This window comes from Urocampus carinirostris, chromosome 17, assembly GCF_059441175.1.
Source record: "Urocampus carinirostris isolate Australia breed hairy pipefish chromosome 17, RoL_Ucar_1.0, whole genome shotgun sequence".
NCBI classification, from domain to species: domain Eukaryota; kingdom Metazoa; phylum Chordata; class Actinopteri; order Syngnathiformes; family Syngnathidae; genus Urocampus; species Urocampus carinirostris.
In genome coordinates this window covers 1347595-1372499 of record NC_142365.1, presented here as the reverse complement: position 1 = coordinate 1372499, position 24905 = coordinate 1347595, and the positions used below count along the sequence as shown (strand labels likewise).

The 24905-nt window shown below is 39.9% G+C and overlaps 1 protein-coding gene across 5 annotated transcripts; it reads right to left on the bottom strand.

Annotated features, from left to right (window-relative positions):
* Positions 1-10315: 10315 nt before the first annotated feature.
* On the bottom strand, positions 10316-19206 carry LOC148348890 (histone acetyltransferase KAT5-like). Of its 5 annotated transcripts, XM_088321623.1 has the most exons (16): positions 19140-19206; positions 18992-19058; positions 18141-18209; positions 17922-18058; positions 16540-16608; positions 16400-16450; positions 15844-16017; positions 15698-15772; positions 13620-13682; positions 13156-13404; positions 12990-13079; positions 12758-12898; positions 11851-11944; positions 11619-11778; positions 11453-11534; positions 10316-10459 (listed from the first exon to the last, which is right to left on the bottom strand). In XM_088321623.1, the coding sequence occupies exons 1-16, from the start codon at positions 19167-19169 to the stop codon at positions 10325-10327; spliced, it is 1686 nt and encodes a 561-aa protein (XP_088177749.1). In that variant the 5' UTR covers positions 19170-19206; the 3' UTR covers positions 10316-10324. The 5 variants fall into 5 exon arrangements, with proteins under 5 accessions (XP_088177749.1, XP_088177746.1, XP_088177747.1 ...); XM_088321620.1 differs by having other exon boundaries at positions 11619-11944; XM_088321621.1 differs by having other exon boundaries at positions 11619-11944; positions 15844-16014.
* Between the last annotated feature and the right edge of the window lie 5699 nt (positions 19207-24905).

The window sequence follows — 24905 nt, the reverse complement described above, 5'->3', positions numbered from 1 at the left end:
CCTCTTTCTCTTATTTATCTCTCTTTTTCTGTCTGTTTAATCTACTCATACGGCCCCCGACAGAATGTTTGTTCTATCGTGTGGCCCCCGAGTTCAAATGAGTTTGACACCCCTGGTCAAGAGTGTATAAAACAATGGAAGCAGTGAAGAATACAGATGGTCATCATGGACGTTCAGGTTGAACCCAAGGAATGCATCAATAAGAGCTAAAAAACTTGAGTTGGTACTAAGGTCTGGACACAAAATCAGCGCGCGCTTTTGCCCGGGTCCCTTGAAAAATGCTTTTGCGGTTCGAAACATCGACCACAATGAAAAGCGTGTCGCGGGATGGGAGGAGGGAGAGGTTTGGTGGTAGAGCGGCTCAATGGAGATGAAATGTCCCGTCCTTTGAGTGGCCTGGCTTATGTAAGTGACTGCTGCTGCTGTTGTGTCTCTATGACTGCATCCTAGGTCTTCCATCCCCGCATCTTTTCTCCCTCCAGCATCTCCGTGCTCTCACACGCAACCCAAATTAGAGTGCGGAAGGGGGCGGGGGATGTACCTGACTCCAGTGTCCCTCGTTCTCCTTGAAAACGGCACCCCGATGCCTGGTTTTTGCCGAGCGTTAACGAACATCTCGGCCCGTGCGCTCCTTCGAAATAAGGTACTTCTTGGCGGTATGCGCAGCTTTTTATTTTCCACCTCACAAAAGAGGGGGGTGGGGTGCGGCGGGGGGTGATGAAATGCGACAAAGGTGCCCGACCGGGTCGAATCCCTCGGTGATGACACACGAGGTGGTGGCGGGGGTACGCGCCTGCGCTCACGGTTAACACAGAGACAAAAGAGGCGACGCGCCGGCATGATTTTGCCCGTCTCGGCTCCAACATGCCTCCACGCGATCGGCCGAGGGACGAGGCCCGAGGAGGCGTCGGACCCTCGGCCGGATACCCGACGTGACGGCTCTCACCTCCGACATTTCAGCGGCGCTCCTCCCGCTCTTGTTTCATCCTCTTCCTCTCGGACGGCTCCCTCCCCTTCGCCCCCCATGGCAGCATTTTTCAGCTATCCGTCTCCTCGGCCGTGCTTAGTTCCTCCCGTCTGCTGCTTTCTTCCTCCGTCCCGATAAAAGAAAGGGAGAAAAAAAGCAAAGAATAACGCACACTTCCTGGTTGGTTCTTTACTGTTGGTGAAGTCAAGAGGCAGGTTGATGTGTGCTGTCCTCCTTCCTCCCTCTCTCTCTCTCTTGTGCCGATTCTATTCCATTCACATCACACGAAAGCCAACCCCCTCTTTCTCTTCCTCGCTCGCTCGCTCGCTCTCCCCCTGACACACACATATGCACAAACACACAGCTTATCCCCGGTCTCCTCCCCCCTCTCGCGCTCCTTGACGGAGTAATGGTTAGCCGGAGCTAAATTGATAGCTCGTAAAAGAAAATCCGTGATTGGTGAGACCTGTAACCACAATATAATTTAGAATACCCCTGTTTTTATTGAGGGAAAGTCAAGAGACGACGTGATGATGTAATGTCATGTCATGATAGGAGAATTCGGACAGTAGAAAACAATTGGCATCCATCATCACTTAATGAGATAAATGATACAGAATCTCTGAATTTCTTTGTATTTTTATCCTAACTGTAGATCGGCAGGTTCGAGAGGGTACTCCATTCGGACCCCGGTCTTGTGGAATGCTCTTCCCCCTGAGATTGGATCTGCAACCTCAGTGGAAATATATAAATCGAAGCTTAAAATACACTTCTATTCTATAGCATATGAATAACCTATATTTTATCTTGACAATATCTGTGTATTATTTGTTATTGCAACATTCATTGCAGTCTGGTCATCCTGGAAGTGGGATGACCCCATGTGCGGTCCCTTCTCAAGCTTTCTTCATTTTCCTCATGTTGAGGTTTTTGAGATTTTCCTTGCCCCTATGTAGGTTTTAGTTCAGGGGACAGTGTCAAAATATTCTGTAGTCTGTACAGGCATTTGAGACTCCTTGTGAGTAAGGGCGTCTTTAATAATAAACATGACTTGACTTTTGTGTGTCCTTTATGATAGAAGATCGATTGTCCTCCCCCTTCCAGGATGACCAGGCTGCAACGGATGTTGCAATACACAGATATTGTCACCATGAAATAGAGGTCATTCACAAGCTCTAGAATAGAAGTGTCTTTTAAGCTTAGATTTAATTATTTCCACTGAGGTTGCAGATTGAATCTCAGGGGGAAGAATATTCCACAGAACTGGGGCCTGAATCTGCAGATCTCTTCTTGACTCTTGGGATAATATAATTATTTGGTTAAAAAAAATGTAAATAGTGATTCTATTTTTCATGCCTGTGAAGAAATTTTTTTCTTCGTCCGCTCAAATAGGTCACTGTGTAAAACGGTTTTTCTTTTTAACCTTAACCACACAGTCATCATTTTAACATAAAATCTGAAGCCGTACAATGATGCTGATGCAGTAGGCAGCATCTTAATAAAACGGTAACATCGAAATCAGGTGGGGATGGATGAACTGGGCGCAGCAGCTCACATTTTAACTTTTCTCGGACGTTTCTGGACAGGCTAGATAAAGACCGAAATGGGGTAGAGTTGAGAAAATTGTGCGCGTGTCTGTGAGAAAGAGATTGTTTGTTTGGAGCTACCTCTGTGTACTCCCCAAACGTACCGGCTGACATCATAACAAACAATCGACCTGCCCGGGGGCAATCACGGCACCCGGTCCGGGGAATGGATATCCTTGCCGTTACCGTGACCTCGGCTTATTGAGAGAAAAAAAGAAAAAGAAACGCAACAGTAAAGTCTAAATGAAAGATTTAATAATGGTGTATTTAGAAAGGAGGGGCACCGAGTCCCAAGACCGCCCCCTCTTCTCTCTTAATTACTGTACGCAGTCCCACTGTGGTCATACCATATGTTTGTTGTGTGCTAGCGGGCCGTAAGCATTGGTCAAACTCCGAGCAGCGTGGGGGCGTTAAGGGAGGTTAGGGGGCAGGGAGGGGAGGCTGTCAGGGAGGCTGGTGCAGTGAGTGTCAGGAGCAGATAAGAACCAATAAAAGAAAAAACACACAGAAAACTTAACGAAACACGGCTTAGGTGTACGTCGGAGTCAATCTGGAGGAAAACAACCTAAAGGATTGAGCTTTCAAAGTTCAGTTCAAATCCCTAAATGCACCCCATATTGTATCAGTGTCTGAAACGTGTGAGAAAAAATTAGCGGACACCAGGGCAGACAACTCTGAAAAGTCGCCTGCCCCATTTTTCCCAACTACCGTAAATTCCGGACTATAAGCCGCTACTTTTTTCCCTAACTTTCAACCCTGCGGCTTATTCAGTGATGCGGCCAATTTATGTCATTTTTCCTGCTAGCGGCGCTCGAGTGTTGCTACCATTAACTGCCCTATCAAAGCTATATTATTATTATTAAAGCTTTGAAAACTCTCTCGGTGAATCGTCTTTCTTTGTAAATATGTGTAACCCATGTATAATATGGATTTGCAACTGTATATGTTTGTAATGTATTTATTTGTATTTATTTTAGACAATTATTCTCATATGTTTTGCACGGGTGAATTAAAAAGGAGGGGCGGAACAAACGCGGGGTGCCGTGTTTAAGTGGGGACCGCTCAAGGTGAGGGACAGACAAGAAAAGAAGAGGGGGTAAAAAGTTGGTTCAAGAAAAAGGAGTTGCGTGAGTAAATGTGTTCATCTGATATATTTTTCCCACCCTTACCTTTGGAAATATACACTTTTTTCCTTGGATTACACTAAACGGGACCTGGACTATGCAGGTCTGCATCAAACCTTAAGTACCGGTATCATTTTCCGTTCATTTTGCCGGCTGTGATTTTTGGACTGTGGACTTTAATGAAGGACATTTAGTTTCAATCGCGGGACTTGAAGTGGGGTTTGGGTTAATTTTGTGTTTGTGTTACATGTTTAAATGTGGGCGCATGCAGCTTAAATACAGGTGCGGCTTGTGTATGTACAAAATCGGTTTTCCTCTTAAAATGTGGTGGGTGCGGCTTATAATCAGGTGCGCTCTATAGTATGGAATTTACGATAATCGCAAAAAAAACATTGTTGCAAAGTATTAAGGATTGATCATCAGAATATATAACAGAACAACACTTTATATTTACGTTTTTTATCAATCTACTTATAACATTCATTGCATGGATATGACATGGCTGTTTTCCATCTGCCATCAGTATGTACCTGTATTGACTCATCTTCATTCATCCCATGTTTGCATTACGTCGTTTGTGACAAGCCACGTGAACTCCTCTTTCCACGATGCTTCTAATATACGTTTTGTAGCGTCATCCATTTTGGTAGCTTCTTTTGAATATTTCTTCTGGGGCTGAGGTTTTGGCTTGATTCCTAACCACTTCTTCATTTTTCTTGTGTTCTCTGTGCGCCTACTTTGGAAAATGATATGTAAATGCACGACCTTATAACGCTCGGGAAAGCACGAAGTTATTCGATGCAGGCTTCTGATTGGCTGCAGAGTGTGCAAATTGCCTCACGCAGTGTTTTTCAACCTTTTTGAGCCAGGGCAAGTTTTTTTACATTGGAAAAATGTTGCGGCACACCACTAACCCAAAATGTTATAAAATGACACTAAAATGTATGTTTAACTACAATATAATTTAGAATACCCCCTGTTTTTACAGCACAGCACTTGACAATGACATCATATTTGCAGAAAATGATTCATAAATGTTTTATAAATTTTTCAATTTGAAAAAGTGACATTGGCTCATTTCTCACGGCACACTAGTGTGTCGCGGCACAGTGGTTGAAAATCACTGGCCTAACGAACCGAAATTCCGAAATTTCCAAACCGAACGAAGATTTCAAAATCGGAATAAAGCAAACGTTTGATTTGGAAAAATGAATAAATAAATAAAAAGGAAGGATGGTTTTTTTTTCTTGAAAAAGTTTTCGGCCACCTGGGTGGAGACGTTGTGAAATTTGTACGCCCGACGTAAAAGATGCACATCATCAGTAATGTAACTTTATTATTACACCATGATAGATTATGAAATGTCTCCAAAGCAATTCCAAAACTAAAATCAGAGAGCTTTTTTTTACTTTGAAATGGATTCAAAACAGTAAGGGGGGAGTACTAATGGAGAAACAGCACAATTATTGTATAGAGTGGTAAGGCCTTATGTGCTAAGCACATTTGGGGGAACTCATTTCTTACAGAGGGCCACCTTGATCTATTGGTTGTCCTCAAAAGGCCTGATGGAACTTATGAATTTAACTAAATGAGATATGTATGTAAAATAAATGTAAAAATGAAATGATCTGCATTTATTTAGCGCTTTTCAAGTCAAGACTTCCCAAAGCGCTTTACAGTGTGCTTCACGTTTCCCAATAGCGGCCATGCAGCCATGTAAGGCGCTAACCTGCTTATTGGGGGCATTAGGGGTTCAGTGTCTTACCCAAGGACACTTCGGCATGTAACACGGAGGAGCCGGGATTCGAACTGCGATCTCTTGATCCCAAGACGAGCGCTCTACCTCCTGAGCCACTGCCGCCCCATAATTACTTCATTTAACATAAATTGTCAGTTCTTAATTATTCAAGTTACAAACATAACAGTTGTATTGAAAAAATGGCACTACACATATATGATATAGATTAAATACATACATACCTCTACAAATGTGCTACAAGAAATTCAAATACAATATATCTTTCAAATACTTTGACTAACATTACAGAGAATATCCAAGTTGGGAAAATTCCAGACGTTACCAGTAGTACCAGTTATCATCTTATTACTGTGTTTTTATGTTTGATTACTACTTGAATGTGTTTTACGTACTAAGAAAGATATGTTTACAGTTATTTATGTCAGGACCAGAACGGAAACAGGACCCAATTGCGTTACGTTTCTCACAAGTTTTATTAAAGGAAAGAGGAAGGGCTGTGCTTACGATCCGGCGTTCGCTAGCGGTGTCAAGGACGGAAAAACGGGTCGTTAGCCGGGTACAGGAGAGCAAAAACGTGGCCGGGGTCAGAAACGGGTCGTAAGCCGGGACGGGAGAGCAGACGTGGTCGGGATCAAAAACAGGTCGTAATCGAAGACAGACAACAGGACAGGTGGGAGTCAGGGTCGAAAAAGGCTTGCCTAGTATACACTGAGGTTCGCAGACGGACTGACAACATGGGATTGACGGGACTGAGTTGAAATAGTGACATGGAGCCAATCAGAACCCGCGTTTCAAGCATTTTCACCCAAAATTTCGATCATTTTCCTGACCTTGCAAACACAACATAAAATTCAAGCATATTCAAGGATTTTAAGCACACAAATTAATCTTATATTTAGCGGTAACACTGTGTTACACAATAACATTTATAGGATCATTTATTTCACAACTTCACTCTTTGGCATTGATATGGAAATACTGTTGTGTAGTGCCACAAATAGTTCTGTAGTGCAGTGGTTTTTGCACGTTCATGTCAAATGTGGAAGGTCCCCTGTTTGAGACATATGTTAGCCTAGAGATATAACGGGTGTAATAATAACTTTTGTTTTATTGAAATTCCTGCTGAAATATGTTGTATAGTTTCTGTATAAGTGTCCTGCAATGATGAGTACAACAGTGCCACCTGCTGGTATGGGGTAAGGTTTGGTTTGGCTTTAGACATTGCGACAGGAAGGTGGGTTTTTTTGGCAGTCTACAACGAGCTGCCAACGGTAAGACGCGATATTTTGGTGCTCCGCAAAAAAAGTTAATTTTAAACATTAAAACCACAGCAGACAAATCTCTCAACATGCACAGTAATGTGATTGATGTTGTCAAGCTGTTTGGATTTATTTTTGTTTTGTTTCTGTCGCCTTTTATGTTAGTTTTGTCCGGACGTTGCATGTTGCGCTAAAATGCCAATCCCCCTTAGAGAGATCAAAGCCAGCAGAGAAGCTTACCACGTGTTGTGTTGTGACTCATTCATTTGCAGGTAAATTGTACCCGTTTTTATACTCATTATTGTTATTATTTCTATTTTCTCATATATAGAAAAAAGATGATGTTGGTTGAAATTCAGACTAAAGAAAAATATGTTGAATTCATTGTATATGTTGAAAAAAAACACTATACGATCTCTTGTTAAAAGTATCTTGTTAAAATGGATGTAAAAATGTATTGTGATGGTTGACATTCTAAAATGTATTTTATGTAAACTGAATAGAAAGCTCTTTGATATATTTTGGGCAGTGACTGCGCTAAAATTCTGACGAAGACACGGTTAATCTTATCTATCCCGGCTGACGTTCAAAGAAACCGTGCGGGTCAGATGTATCGACATTTCGTTCTGTATACACGTGTACACGAATGACAATAAAGTAAATCTGAATCTGAATTCATTTGCAGCAACTGTAATAAAAACCTCATCATCCAGTCCAGCGTGAATGTGGATCTTAGGTGGGACAGGTACACCGCGGTTACAGAGAGGGATGGGTGCCACCAGGCTGTACTTGCCCAAGACACACCACAGGAGACGGCACACCCTGGTATGGTTAAAGGATCCAACCAGTGCCGCAAAGCTGTCACTTGGTGGTTATAGTAGTTGACAGGCATTGTGGGAAATATAGTTTTTGGTCAAAACACTCCTTTGACCCGCTTTTTCTTTTAGACGCTCAAACATTTAGAGCTCTCACAGGCCATCTTCAGTCTGTGGTCCATGACTATGGCCTAAGAGCTCAAAAACAATGTGGGAAAGACTGCAGATGATCCCAAAAGGATTCATCACCTCACGAACACCAAACCTGTTTGCATGCCATTTGCAGGCAATCAGGTCAGGGGGGCAAGCACAACTGATGCATCATACAAATAGACATTGTGTCATCATTTTACTTTTAACATCAAATAAAGGACGATATCATTCATGCGACTCACCAAAATCAATGAAGTACGTGCTTGTTCGCCCTTGCTCCTAAAAATGGGTTTCCATTTCTGCGTTCCGTCTCTTCAAGGTGTGCTCAAAGGCTGGGACTTACACTGTAAATGGATAAATACAACGGTGACGTCCACGATATATGGATGGATACAACTGTGGCATGAACTATACAGTATCTATACTGTGGTCATTGTGCTTGCTGTTTACGTTCAACCGGATGCCATAGTTAGCATAGCGCAAAATTTCCTGCCCGCTGCTATCAATAAACAGCAACTTGCACACCCCGACGGAGCTTTTATCATCGCCGGCGACTTTAATCAAGCTTGTTTAAGGACTGTACTTCCCAAATTCATTTAATATGTGGACTGAGCAATTAGGGGAAAAAAAACACTGGACCGTGTGTACAGTAAGATCAAACATCTCGTTGGATCCGGCCATCTCTGTCTGTCCCTCACCCCCTCACACACCCCCCTCAGGAGGAAAACAAAGCCTATACAACAAGGACAGTACAAACATCTTCTTTGTTCTTTTATCTCTTTGTTTTCCTTATATCCTCACTGTAAAATGTGGAGCTGGAGTGCCACGTCCAATTTTGTTGTCACAATATATCCCATGTTATAACAATGACAATAAAGGTATATTCTATTCTATTCTATATAGACTGTGACATTGTTGCCACGAGGGCAGAAAATCAAACAAAGATGTCACAAAATCAACCACTATGCATGAGCCTTTTTCAACCAAAACTTGCGTGTATCATTTGACTCTATTCACAAGTAAGCAGTGCTCGTGGCGTAAAAAGATGCCGCATTAGGGAAACTGGGTATGCGCAGTAATGTAACCAGTTCCTCGCTGTAGCCCAAGATTCCTACATTGCAGAAAAATAGGATAGTTATGGACCTTATTTGCCGCGAAAATCGAGGGAATACTGTATTTATCATGCTGTTATATATAACCCCCAAACAAAGCATTATTTTTGTTCCAATTCACGTCTTGGAGATTATATTTGTTAATATTAGACGTGTATTGGTGTGTTGAACTTCAAAATGACCTAAAAATTCCGAGTTTATTCCGATTGAGTTTGGAACATACTGTATTTATGAAAAATAGCCGAATGTTTGTTAATCCTGGACAGAACCTGAAACAAGCAGAATTTAATCTGGTTCTTGTCAGAATTGGTAAGTAGTAATGCTAAGGCCCAATAAAGCTAATATAGGGATTGAATTCGAAATGTCACACGAGCGTCGGCACTCTTGAAAGAATACATGGGAACTAAATATACGCCATTTTGTTTGACACAAATTCTAAATCATTAACACATTACGAATTGATTAGAAAAGCAAATTTCGTTAACAAAATACAAATTTGTACAAATAGCTGATGAGTTTTACCTGTTCGAGCTTATGTCCTTTACTGAACTTTGAAGTCCCGTTTTATGTCGTTTGTTGTGCCAAATAAAAAAATACCGTCAACATATAGAAAACAATGCTGCCACCTAGCGGTGATTAGGCAACATACCTAAACAGGTGCTATTCTCTGGTGGTCATTCGTCACACTGCAAGTAAAAAAACAATTGCGCTTTATTTCCTTACCCTCAACAAATATCCAAGCAAAAACATTTGCCAAAAAGAAAAAAGTTTGAAATGGCGAAATACTTAACTTTAAACCAGACTTTCAAACCATTTCTATTTAACAAATCTGTTCTGCTCGGAATCTTATACTGACACCATTTGAACACTGAACTCCAAATCCTTTCTGACACACAGCAATAAACCACATTTCGTTTACAATTTTTTTAGAAAGAAAACTACAGAACTGTACACAAAATATACAATAATTTATCACATTTCAACATGGCTTTTATGTAAGACGTACAATCAAGTATGGTAGAGTCCCAAAATACGGATCTGATGGAATATAAAAAAAGGAAAACAAATATTCCTTAAAAAGATATGGAGTGTGGAACATGAATAAATAAATGTGGAAATTGCTTTGCTAGACATTACTGGAATTTACATTGACTGAATATTCAGAACAATATTCAGAACAGAAAATGTGCTTTCTTAAGTCAAACATTGGAGAAGTTTGTTGCCTCCTTTCATAAAGTCAATGGAACAGATTTATGAGAGGGTCAGTGCATCACCAAAATGCATCAACATCAATTTAGTTGACGAGGATGTTATTCATTTGCCGTAAGCGTTTCTGATAAAACCCAATGTTCAGGATGTGACGTTTCTCCTCTACACACAACAGGAGTGTTGTAGGTTTTGATTTCGGAATTGTTGTTTCAAGCCCCAATGTATCGAACAGATATTCACAATAAATCTTCCGTTTTTTTATTCCTGGTTTGAAAAGGACAAGCTTCCGAATTGCAAATTCGTCCTGGCGTCATGTCCGCTGTCCAAATGTTCTGAGACTTCACCACTTGCCCCTCTTGCTCCAGTCCTTGGGAGTGAAATGAAGACATTTTGGGTCTATGCGCGTGTGTCTTTTCTGCATTGCTCTTTCGTGTCCATCCACAATGTCCTCTGAGAGTGTTAAGATGTACTGGCCCTTCATTGGAGGCAACAGATAGAAAAAAAGAGTTATTTGATGACCTCGTTGAGACAAAATTAACATAAAAAAGTGTCAGCCATTGGCCGCTAATGCTGGAGTCTGACTCAATGATGATAGCCACTGAAATTGGCATCTAACACTACTTACAAATGGCAAATAAAATTTTTGAAAAGTCATTTTAGAAATTTGCCTGGAACTTTTACTGTTAAAGTGGCAGTGTTTAATAGATGACCACTAGGGGTCATAGCTTAGAATGGACACACTCTGGAAGCCCAAAGGAAGCCGCTTGGCAAAATTAGGATGGCTTCTTCCATATTATCTCGTGCTAGCAGGGATTAATTTCCGACAGCGACAGGACATGAAAGCTTGTGTTAATCCCTGCCAGCGCCAATAAAAGACTGAGTGACCTGGGTCACCTGGAGAATGTGAAAAGAGAGTTGATCAGAGTGTAAGTGGCTAACTTAGGCATGTAGCAGGAGAACCTACTAAAAAGGCCAGTGAAAGATTGCAAAAGCACGGTGTGGAAAGCAAGTGACACTGAAGGACAAAGCAAGCTTTTTTTTTAAATGGAGCAGTTAACAATAACGGCGAGCAAGAGCCTGCAGTCAAATGGCTAACATGAGCGGCAAGAGAAGGAAACAGGAAAAAAGTGGCAGGTGGCTAAATCACGGTACTCGGCGACCTTCACATGCAGGGCTTAGCTGGCGAAGTTAAGCGGCCGTTTATTGCTAAAAGCACTAACGAGACACGCTACTTTCCCCCAAAAAATCGTCACGCGGGCTTCCGTAGTAATAAGCATGTCAGCTTTTTTAAAGGATGTTTCTAAATTACACATTTCCAAACCTAAGTATTTAAAATAATCATGTTCATAAGATGTGTTTCTGCTTATTTTTTGAATAAATTTGATTTTCTTTAATGAATCAATCATTTTTACACCACTAGAGTACGCTGTATAATAAGCACTGGAGCTTTAATAAATTGCACACTCACCTTATAATAATTAATCAGGTTGAGGTACTGCAGTGTTGAAATGACATCTTCCTTCTTGACACTCGTTATTTCACTGATCTCGCTGAGTTCAATGGAAAAGGAAATGAAAATAGAAAGTGTTAAACTGTCCTCGACGATCCAAATTTATTGTCGTACTCAAACGTACTTGATAGTGATCTGCGGCCGCTCGCCATTGTCCGGTTTAAGATCCATTAGAATCTCTAAGATGGTCTGTGACCAGTAGGAGCGATAAGACAACAGGCCCAGGTCCGAGAGGGGCTTCTCAGGAGTGCCCGTTTTCCCTTCCACCTTGGACAGCTCGTAACCTGAAGGACAAAATAAGGTCAGGTTTTCAGGTAACGCGCCCGTCCGCGCGACAATCTTCCACGTGCACTCACTGAACTCGATGAGAAGTTTCCCGTAACCTCTTCGCTGATAAGGAGGCAATGTCAGGATGCAAGCTACGTTATAATCTTCTGTCGACTCTTTTTCCTTCAATATAAAAAGAAATAAATACAATAGCGGTTTAAAAAAAACAATACGATTGCTCCCAATCATTGTACTCGTATGAGTAATACATTCATAGTAAGAGATCTGTGCCGCTCTTTCAAACTTGTGTGATTAAGGGCTATACAAAAAAACATGACTTGACGTACCGAATAGTGAATGGGACAGAATGATATTCTTAAACCCTTTGTCCACCGGGTGGAACTTTATTCAAACTTTGCGTCTCAGTACAATATTTAACTATATTACCCAAAAAATGAAAAATAAAACTCTTACCCTTTTTGCAGAAAATGTTCCTCTTTTAGACTTCCTCATTTTAGGATAATGTATCTTATTTCTCAAGTGATCCAATGTATCAGTTGGTAGACAATTAACCAAATTAAGAAATATTTTCTACGAAGATTCGAAAAAAATGATCTTCCATGTGCTAGATGAGACAATTTTTCTTATTCAATCATATGTTTACTTTTTTAATAGAAAGAAAACATTTTTGCATTGTAGGGATGGTGGATATTTTTTTGGGGGCCACGTTGATTGGTTGATGCAGAACATTTAGCGATCAGTTTTTTTTTTTAGAACTGTAAAAGTTAATAATGCAATGTCAAGAAAATATGCCTGTGATGGACCTCAACCCAAGTTAAATTCATCAGCCGATTATCTGGTAATGGTCTTATCATTGATAGAATAACGGCGTCATTAAAAAAGATAAATTAAATGATTAAATATAGATATTGGGTCCGAGTTAATGGAACTGCGTCTATTTTACTGCAATCGGGCTGCTCGTGAGCAAAGACGTACCTTGGAGAAGTACCCCACTATGTGGAAGCCTTTGGAGTCGTACTCGGTCATGACGTAGAACAGGAAAGGGTCAGTGTCGTAGTAGAGGGTTTTGTGGTCCAGAAAACATTTTGCAAGTAAACACAGGTTCTGGGAATAATTCTTAAAAAGACAAAACACAAATATATTGAACTCGCTGTGTCAAAAAACAAAAAAGCAGTTGAAGGGAAAGATCTGAGATGACCCGACTCACTTTGTTTTTTCTGCCATCAATCTCAAAGAAGGAGATGGTTCCTTTGCGGTAGATCTCGTTGCCTGGGGGATGTCTTAGGTTACATTTGGTCTGATCAAGGACACAGAGAAACAATATCAGAGTAGCCAGCAGGATTTGAAACATTGTATAAGGGTATTTCATTTACCAAATGTCTCTGAAGACACTTTAGACTTTTGAGGTACTTGAGGCAGAATTCACAAAGGTAGAGGATGGGCAACGACGTGAGTTCTTGCGGGTAGGGGGAAAAGTACCAGGGCTTCAGCCTGTGGCGACCCAGTTCGATGCACTCGATGTTTTTCATCCGCGTGACGATGTCGTCGTGGCTGCGGTCCGACACCAGGCTGCCCGTCATGCGGGGTGCGGATGGGATGCCGTCGGAACTATCCTGTGAATCCTAGGAACAAAAACCGGACATTTGACCCAGCCGCGTCGGGTTTCGTGAAATGATCATCGTTATGATTTATCAAGTAAAACATTCTTTTTCCGGTTTATTTAAGCAACACGTAAAATCACAGCGGTTGTACGTCACTAAAAAGTTTAGACTTGGACACAATGGGCCATTGCATCTGGCAGGAAGAGACACATTTCAATAACAGGAAATCAACAGACCTCTGGTGGTGGTAGAAAGACACTGGCACTTTGAGGCTTGTTATACTGCAAAACCTTTATCATCTAGTAGAGAAAGACACACAAAAACACGGGCTTTAGCAACTAAAGGAGAATATAATGATTTGTATACACTCCCAATGCGTTTGTAACTCAGGGCAGATTTGGATCATTCAATAAATTCAACACTCATGGGGAATATTCGAGATGGGTTATCAGGAGCGGATATTCATTGTAGATTGTTAATCCGGCCCATTGATGATATCAAATCATTTCAAGTGGACATCATCACAAGAGACCAAACAGATGTAAGCTCCTATTGGGGTTCATCGTACAATTTCAATTTGGAATAATCCTTTTGGAGAACAATGACTTACAGCAGGGGTCGGGAACCTATGGCTCGCGAGCCATATATGGCTCTTTCTATTAGTACCTGTGGCTCGGAGACAAATTTGATTGCATGCAAATTTTCTCCATCTCGTCCAAAACGTAAGCTATTAATCCTGTTCAAAGACTCACAAAGCCAAACCAAAGCTGACATGAAAGTTGTGCTTGGCACTATATATAGGGCACGTTTTTCACTACAACTTACAGTCAAGGTGTTGCACGAAAAAAAAAAAAAAAAAAAAAAACTCGTTCTGGCTGTACATCGCTAAAGAATCCGTTATATAAAACCTCACTATATTATCTGTCTTCAGTGTTCAGATACCTTATGATGAATCCACAGAACACACTGTAAATACGCCAAAACACCGGAAGAGAACTTAAAGTTTTTTGATTGGGTGAGTGGGAGGGATGGGTGGAGCTATGCAAAAAGTGCAAGCACTCCCTCCCATCTCTCGCCCTACGCCGTCTGCGCCATAGATAAGCACATCAGGCTCCCTGTTTGCAGAATGTTGTGACGTTTTTACAAAATAACTGCTTACATCTGGTTTTGAAACCAATATGTGTGGAAAAAAAGGGTCAAAATGAGTTTAACCGATCTTAAGTAATTGCAAGAAAGACACAAGTTTAAAGTGGTATGTTTGTTGATTTTGGGACACGGGCTCTGGCATTATTCTCTTTTCATAATTTTTATCAAATCATCAAAAATAAATGTGCTGAAGACTAAGCTTTTGTCTGTGGCGCGGGTTTAGCAATTTAGTAAATTTGTCTCATAATATATGGTGTGGCTCTTTCCCAAAATAAAATGAATATATTTTGCTTTTATGGCTCTTTTGAGTCAAAAAGGTTCCCGACCCCTGACTTACAGTAACCAATAAGATTGAACAAAATGTCATTGCAAGACGTCAGCATCACAAGAAAAATGATACACACAAACTGTCGGCAGAAACAGGGCATTTGCTCTTAGCGGTGTTTAACTGGGACACACATGCAAGGTGACTGTCAAGTTTGTTTGTTTATTTAACGTAGCCATTTATATAAACCTAGAATGATGCAGTCCACACACTGCAAAAATGTAATAAAATAAGTAAAATAATTAAAATGTAAAAACGTTGTCTCATTGGCAGATGATTTAATTATAATAGTAATATTATAATAGTAGCATATAATGCCAACGGGAAAGAATGTGACACTATAATTGCCAACCGTAATTGTTCGTGTATCAGTCAATCGTCTCCAGATATTCCTAACCTTGACAGCCCTAAATAATAAGCTCATTTGAATGATTGATTATCTTCTTTTACTCAATATAAACCTTACAATAAACAAAAAAAATATACAAATAAGAAAAAATATACTTGAGATGAACAGCTAGTGGAACAAGTATTTTCTTTGAAAATATTTCACAGTGAATCTTTTCTGACTTATCCTAAAAATAATTATTACAATAACATTGTAAAATGACAAATAAAATATGTAAAATGAGCAAAAATATCTGACAGTTTTTTGTGGCATGCCTTGGACTCAAAAAGAGTGTACAAAGGAAAACACACACACAATGACCACAATTTGATCAAAGACCAAACCAAAAATAGCATTTGCTATCACACCTCACAAGGTGAATAGTGAAATAGCTGATATACATGCACATCTGTGGCAGATTTCGAAAATATAAACCACACAATGAAATGTCATACCTCGTCGGTGGGGCCGCAATTGGCTTTCCTCTTCCTGCCGGGCTGCGACTGGAGGAGCCTTCGAGCGGTTCCATTCTTCACAGAACAACAAATATGTCACACGTACGGAAGCTTTTCGAATAAATCGAAGGTCGATAGTTCCTTACTGTTGTGAGGGAAGAGATCTGGTCGTGATCTTCTCGGCTCTTGAAGGTATTGGTCTCTCTCGCGGCAGGGTATACGGCTGCCGGGGGGGCCTCAATTGACGTCGGCAGGGAGGGCACCGGGGGGGCCGGCGGCACCTGCAGCACCAGCGGGACCGGCTCCACTTTTCTTTTCTGCTGTGAACGAAAGTTGTTTCGACGGTCAATTTTGTGCATGATTTGGCGACAACGATGTAAGGCTGAAAAAAAAATAATTGACACGTTGGCCTCGTTGGGTTAGAAACAGGGAGGACAACCTGTCATTCGGGTGAGCTGAGAATGAGTCTGACTCGCGGCCACAGCTTTTTCAATCAGGTATCTGTATAAGTTTTGTTGGATTTTGGGTTAAATGGAAATCGCACCTTATTTAAATCTGGCATTAAGACGCAATAAATCCGGGTCAGATACGCTGTTAGTTGTTTTCATCACAGCAAAACATTCCCTCACACTATAATTTGAAGTCCGGATTCAAAGCTATAAAAAATAAACATCGGTGACAAATCCTCTCGGCTTTCATCACCTCAGTGTTGACTTGGCTGTTTCCACGACGACCACCTCCACATGACGTAGTCTGACCCGTAAGCAAAAAGCAACGCGTGTTAACACCAGGAGTAAACAAGGTCCTTTGCTCATTGGGTAATGGGTAAATTCATCTTGTACCGGAGTGGGGAGGGTTTTGCCTCTGGAAGGAGCTGTGGCAGATTGTAGGTTGAGATCTAGACTCTTCCTCTGAATTGAACAAAAAGGAAGAAAAGCAGGTAGGGGTTTAATGACATGTATGAGGGGGCCTCGAGTTCCTAGCACAAGTGGACTCAAACACAAAGTGATACTGATGGCTTTTATCATCTTGAAATAAACCATCGTTACAGGATTCAAAAGTTTTGGAGGCTGTTTCTTTCCCGCAATTAGAGATACGCTGCATTTTTGTCAAGAGGTGACATTGATAGCTTTTTAGTTAATGGGACAACCAAACAACCATTTACCTTTACATGATAACCTGTAGCATAGTCAGTTTTAGAGAATTAACTCATTATTAAACAACTGGAATAAATAGTTCCATCAGTTATGTGTGAAAGACCTCAAAATGCAAATGATCTTTTACTTGAGACAAACATGTTTGAGTCTTATATAAAGAGAAACATTTGTTGGCCTGAAGAGGGGTGGGCACAACCAGGCTGTACTTGCATAAGTCGCACCAAAGGAAATAGTGCTCCTACAACCCAAGTGCTTAAAGAATGCACCCACTAAACCACCCGCCTACCCGTAAAGAAAAAAGTTAGCAAAAATAGTGGGAGTAATATTTAGGATAGTAGACGTATTAAACTAAAATAATCACAAAATCTAAATTACGGGAATTAAAATAACATGTACCAACATAACATTCTCAAAATAATGATCTGCATTAATATAGCGCTTTTCAAGTCAAGACTTCCCAAAGCGCTTTACAGTGTGTTTCACATTTCCCAATAGCGGCCGTGCAGCCATGTAAGGCGCTAACCATTAGGGGTTCAGTGTCTTACCCAAGGACACTTCGACATGTAACACGGAGGAGCCGGGATTCGAACTGCGATCTCTTGATCCCAAGACGAGCGCTCTACCTCCTGAATAATGATTTACTTTTTGAACTATAAATTAACACTATACCATCAAGAAAATGAAAATAAATACAGCTGGGACAATAAGCCATTATTTTTAGACAGACAAATGAAAATCTTAAAATTTGAGGAAGAAACTTTACCTAAGCAATGACTCATTCAAAAATAATCTTATAGATTATAAATTAATTAAGAACATTGAACCCAACTGAGATATATAAAAATCACCAGAGACAGCGTACTTAAAGGCACTTGCTTCCACCAGGTTATCACTTACTGACCTAGACTAACCCTTACTTTGATCAACATGACCTAAATTCTGCCAGCGAACGCGTGTTAAAATAGAATAGAATAGAATATGCCTTTATTGTCATAAACATTAGGCCATAAATAAAGTTGGGACATATGTACCCTTAAGTGCCCCATGATTAAAATATCCCCACTCACCACTTCACGTTCAGGCGAACTGGGGCGGGATCCCGGAAGGCCGTTTTTGGTTGGAGTTTTTGCTTCCTTTTTAGGGAACTGGAGTTTTTTCATGTCCAGCCTGTCCGATGTGACCCACTCATCCAGACGTTTGTTGACTGTCAAAATATATTTGACAAGCTCAACTAAGACATCCCCATGCTTTGAGAAGGTAATCAAGATGCGACAAATTGTACTTACAGTCAATGTAGTGTACATAGTAGAGCTTTCTTCCAGAGACTTCTTTTACACTTAAAATCTCAGCCAAGGCTATACAACAAAAACAGATTGCAAACAAAACAATTATTTATTGAGAGGTGTATCTACTAAGACTTGGCATTAAATCTCAGCTTTATGACCCATTTTTGTTGGACGAGACACTTGCTTTTATGTCTATTACTCAATTAATACATACTGAATCTTTTACTTCAATTTTTACATTTGAAACCAACTAATCAAATCTACCACTTCATTTCTTTCTTTACAGGGAGTTCCTGCTCACATGGGGTCTATTTGGTTTACTTATGGCACAAACAATCTATGTGGCTCCTTTACTTCTTCAATCTTTTAAGCACCTTTATATCATGTTTACACTACGAAATAAAATAAACAGAATTGAAAACATCCATTTGTTGGAGGCGGCAGTGTACATTTGTAGTAACACAGTTAATATAAACATGACAAAGACATATAATTTGAAAAGATAAATAGGATAAAAACAGCATCAACATGTATCAAATGAAGAATAATTAATTGTTATACTACAACTAAAGCAATTTAGACGAAATGCCAACAAATAAATAAGATGTGACATGGCTTACTAACAATACAGATATTTAAAAGCGATATTAAAACTTTATCACTCACTATTATATCGCCAAAACACTGGTTCTAGTTGAATAATTAAGAGAAAAAATATATTGGGTATGCAGCACATCGATGACAGTTATTACAAATTAATAGCACCAGGCCGAGGTGTATTATAAACAACTTAGCCTAGCTGTTAGCATTAGCTCGATTAGCATCCCGAAAAACAAGCGAACAATGCTTACGCCACTCGTCTTCGTGTTCCTGGTTCTTACGGAGAACAGGAAGGCGGCAGCCCTCGACGATTTCAACCTGTGGGATAAAACATGTTCATTTTGGAGTTGGGGAGTAAGCAACAAGCAGAAAATAACACTAGATAGCTAAGTTGCTTACGGATGATCCGCTGTCGGCCATTTTCGTCATCTTTGCGAGCTGGAGCGGGGTATTGTGGGTAAATGACCTAACGTCAAATGTAAACAAACCAATCAACGTATTATTATTTTTTTAAAAGATTTTTTTCAATTAAATATTGCAAATACAAACTAAAATTGACATAGTAAAGTCTAACAGCAATACAAAGTTAACAATTTTAAATATAATGTAAGGTGCTGTAGAAATGCAGAGGGGGAAAAAGTATATAAATAAATTAAAAATAAAATTAAAAATGATGACATGTGTATTTCAATGCGGGGGGGATTATTAAGTCTATTATACATGTAACCGCGGTGTACCTGTCCCACCAAAGATCCACATTCACGCTGGACTGGATGATGAGGTTTTTATTATAGTTGCTGCAAATGAATGAGTCACAACACAACACGTGGTAAGCTTCTCTGCTGGCTTTGATCTCGTTGGCAGCTCGTTGTAGACTGCCCACAAAACATATCAAAGAGCTTTCTTTTCAGTTTACATAGTTCAAACCAAAAAAACATTTAGTGTCAATAAATTTGTTCAAACCACAGACCAAAAATAATTGACTTTGGCCTGGACGGATCTATTGACACTAACAAAGATGTTATATAATGAAATTGTGAATATGCTTGATTGCTATTAAGATTTTCGAGAAGGGTTGTTCAAACCTCACATTGTGCTTGCTGTTAAAAAAGTCATATTGAAATATAATATTGTGAATGTGCTTAATTGCTGTTGAGATTGTCATGATTGTTTTCTGTTATTAGTGTCAATAAATTTGTTCAAACCAAAAAAATAAATAAAAATAAAAATCCATTTTAACAAGATACTTTTAACAAGAGATCGTATAGTGCGGGTTTTTTAACGTTTATAATGAATTCAACATATTTTTCTTTAGTCTGAATTTTAACCAACATCATCCTTTTTATATGTATGAGAAAATAGAAATAATAACAATAATGAGTATAAAAACGGGTACAATTTCCCTCCAAATGAATGAGTCACAACACATCACGTGGTAAGCTTCTCTGCTGGCTTTGATCTCTCTAAGGGGAATTAACATTTTAGCACAACATGCAACGTCCGGCAAAACTAACATAAAAGGCGACAGAAACAAAACGAAAATAAATCCAAACAGCTTGACAAACATCAATCACATTCCTGTGCATGTTGAGAGATTTGTCAGCTGTGGTTTTAATGTTTAAATTTAACTTTTTGCGGAGCACCAAGAAATCGTGTCTTACCGTTGGCAACTCTTTGTAGACTGCCAACCCCTCCCCCCTTTCCTGTCGCAAAGTCTAAAGCCAAACCAAACCTTACCACATACCAGCAGGTGGCACTGTTGGACTCATCATTGCAGGACACTTATAGAGAAACTATACAACATATTTCAGCAGGAATTTCAATAAAACAAAAGTTATTATTGCACCAATTACATATTTTTCCCTTGGACACTGAGAATGTTCAAACCAATCAAGATATACTTTGAAAGCGTACTTAAGCCGTGATGGCGAAACCAAACCGGGAATTACATGACTGAGAGTTGCTAAGCGACGATACTTACGGAAGACCATCAAATATAAAAATACCCATGATCGGAAATCACATTTATTTTAAATTGAAACGTTCCCGGATTCTTTATTTCTTTCAAGAAAACAGACGTTTCGATACACCCCCCAAAAATATCCTTTAAGGAACAGTGTGTAATATTTAGTGCCTCCTAGTGGTTAGAAAAAACACGCAAGCACGGGAAGAACATGCAAACCCCACACAGGTAGGTTCAATCTCATGACCTCAGAACTGTGCCGCACACTCGCTAACCACTGCGCTGCCGTGCTGCCCCTGTCTAAACCAATCAGATTAATTTCATGTATTCATGTGATCTAGTTTAAGCCAATCATATATGTTGTTTTACGCCTGAGTTTTTATTAAATGCGCCAGCAGCCATTGGGTGGGTGTGATTCCTCTCCGAGCCGATCTTGGAAGCAGATCAAAAACCTAATCTCCGACTCAGAGTTTGTTCATTTATTCATTGTAATTACAATCTCAAGTTTTAACCGCGACACTTTAGTTTGTAGCCAGAAGTGGCTTGAACGTTATTATATCAAATTTGCCCGTTTTAGACAAAGGGTCATTGTGCAGAGGAAATTTCCAGCACCGTTACACCTTAAGTTTTTTTATCCTCTAAATTTAGGTTTGGTTTCACCCTGTTAGTCATTGTAAGCCACATTTCTCTTTGCACTATAGTGAACAGTCTGCAGTCATTGTATGGGACCATTTTGTCCAGAATATTCTGTAAATAAAGGAAAGAATCGGTTCATTGTCCCAGCCATTATTTTAATAACATACCTCCTCACTACTCAGAATCAAACAAACGGGAGGAAGGTAAAAATCAAGATTCACAACTTATAGAAAGAAAGAACACACAAAAAACACAAAATAAATGGCAAAGGTTATAAATGATCTTTATTGTAAGCATTCAAACAGCTTATAGGATACTAAACCACAACATTTTCAAATGATAATGAAACAAACAACAGATTATACACAAATCAACATAAAAAAAAACAATCCTCTCAAATTCGTACTCATGTCAACCAAATACTTCTCACATGACAAGTCTGGTGCCTCTTTGAAACTATCAAGGTGTGTCAAATTAAAGTGAAAAAAATGGAGATGCATTTATATGCTGCACCCCTTCAACATTTATAGTGTTTTAATACTGCTGCTTACATTAAACACAATGTGACTCAATTAATAGGCTAAATGAAATCAATTGTAGGAGAATTTCAGATCGTGCCAATAAATGCACTAAGAAGTACTTCATGCGGCTGAAAACAAGTCTTCAAACCCAATGTTTCTAACACCAGTTAATGGCTTCTCCATTAATGCTTTGTTGCTGTGTTGATTTTCTTCCGCCACTTTTATTCTGCAGACTTTTTTTTTATCTTTCACTGATCTTGCAGTGTCAGCAACCAGCAATGGGTTTTAATCTAATTTGAGGATGGGGAAAAAAACGAATCTGTTGTGCTGGCAGGAAAATGACCATGCAATATTTACTTTTCAGCCACAATTTCCTGCACATGATAGGCAATTATCTCAAACCGATATGTCATTAAAGGCAATACCCTGTGGCTTTAAAATATGTATTTAAAGTAGCCTCAGCATTATATTTAGGCTGCATACTTTTTTTGCCCTCGCTCCTAGAAAGTATGACGTGCCAACATGCACATTTTAATGCATTTAACTGAGCAGTCACAAGGCAATGAAATCAAAATGTCAAAGAAAAAAAATAAACCGTTACCATTTCAAATAAATACATTGGCAATAAATTAAAGTGCTTGAATAAAGTTTGTGTGGATGTGATGCTAGACAATCAAATGTCACATTGTTTTCTATTGCTATTAATAAGACAACTAGGACCCCTGCTACAGTATTATACTCCGTAAAGGAGTTACAATCCTAATCATTAATATACACAACCAGGGTTGGGTAGGGTTACTTTAACTGGATTACTTTCAATGACTTTTGGATGACTCCAATTCCAAATATGCTAATAAAAGACAAAAAAACCTAAATATGAATAAAATGATGACTCACAGCACATGGTAAGCTTTCTCTCCTGGCTTTGATCTCTTTGATCCCCGGCAAAACGAACATCAAATGCGACAGAAACAAAATGAAAATCAATCCAAACAGCTTTTTGCTGTTCCATGTATTCCGTTACTCCCCAAGCCTGCACAAAATGGAGTCATTTTATTCATATTGAGTTCCTTTTGTCTTTTATGAGCATATTTGGTATAAGAGTAATCCAAAAGTCATTGAAAGTAATCCAGTTCAAGTAACCCTACCCAACCCTGTACACAACAGATGCCCTTCACAGGCTGCAATCAGATTCAACAGTCAAAACCAACTCCCCTTTCTGCCCACTTTTCACCCAAAGCTAAATAATAAATACATTTCATCACCTTGCTTTGACCTCTAGCGTCACCCAGAAATCCAGGGTTTCCTTTTTCATTTCTGAGACGATTCCAACCCCAATGAACACATCGATACATTTAAACGAGGTAATCCTTCATTACACCGAGAAATTTCAATTTCAGGTCTAACAATGAAAACTATTGCACTTTCAGAATTGCACTCAATAAACCTGAAGCTCAAAAAATAAGATATAATCCAAATAAATACGATTGTAAAACAAAAAATTAAAAAGTGCATTGTATTTGTTTTTTTTTCTCACAGCATAACATATTTACTGTACAGTCGTCGATTATATTCCTATGTTATTTTATACATGATAATTGAGATTACTAAGTAGCATAGATTGAGTAAGAAATATTTCATAGCAAGTCTACAGGAAAATAGTACCGTTGCCCTGAAACAAGGATGCATGTGTGTACATGTATGTGTGCTGCAAAAGAAAAACTTTGGCAGTAGCATTTATTTAGTCTCAAATTATATTTTCTATTCTGCTGTTGATATTACTTAGTTTTTTTAGTAATAAAGGAAAAATAACACTTCAAATAAGGGCTTTTCAATAGCCTGTCATGATTACTGACGGCGCCAACTGCCTCGGACGCTGATAGGCTCCCTGTCACTATTTGAACCCCGTCCTTCTGTCACCTGTTGTCAGTCCGTCTGCGAATCCAAGTTTACGCTAGGCAAGCTTTTCGACCCTGACTCACTCCTGTTTTGGCTCCTGTCTGTTTCCCGGCTTCGACCTGTTTCTGATCTCGACCACCTTTTTGCTCTCCTGTCCCGGCTACTGACCCGTTTTTATCCGGCTCTTGACACCGCCATCGCTCGCCACAGAAATACCACTTCCGCGTTCAGGGCGACCTGCTCCCAGTGACCAGCGATCACCGGATCGTGTGTGCAATCATTTCCTTTCTTCCCAATAAAACTGAGTGAAACGTGGGTCCTGTCTCTGTTCTGGTCCTGACATAGCCATTTCATTATTGACTTATCCATTAATACAAACCATAATTTAAAACTAAAATTCCAGGATATTTGATAATTCATATTTATACGATACTAAATTTTAGGGGCGGCAGTAGCTCAGGAGGTAGAGCGCTCGTCTTGGGATCAAGGGATCCCAGTTCGAATCCCGGCTCGTCCGTGTTACATGTCGAAGTGTCCTTGGGTAAGACACTGAACCCCTCATACCCCCAATAAGCAGGTTAGCGCCTTACATGGCTGCAAGGCCGCTATTGGGAAATGTGGAGCACATTGTAAAGCGCTTTGGGAAGTCATTGACTTGAAAAGCGCTATAGAAATGCACATCATTTCATTTCATTTCATTTCATTTCATTCTTGAGAAGTCATTGTATTGAAACCAAAGACCGCCAACGTTTATGTAAAAAATGCCATTCCCGCTACGCAAAATGACAGATATTTTAAGAGAAAACTTTCAGGACCAGAACGGAGACAGGAACCTCTTGCGTTGCGTTTCTCACAAGATTTATTGGAAGAAAGAGAAAGGGTTGCGCCCACGAGCCAGTGAAGCAGGTCGCTCTGAACGCAGGAGAGGATCTTCCGTGGCGAGCGATGGCGGTGTCGGGAACGGAAAAACGGGTCAGTAGCCGGGACATGAGAGCAAAAATGTGGTTGGGGTTGTAAGCGAGTCGTAAGCCAGGAAAGGAGAGAGGACGTGGTCGGGGACAAAAAGAGGTCGAAAGCCGGGATGGGAGAATAGACGTGGTCAGGATCAAAAACAGGTCGAAGCCGGGGGACAGACATGAGCAAAAA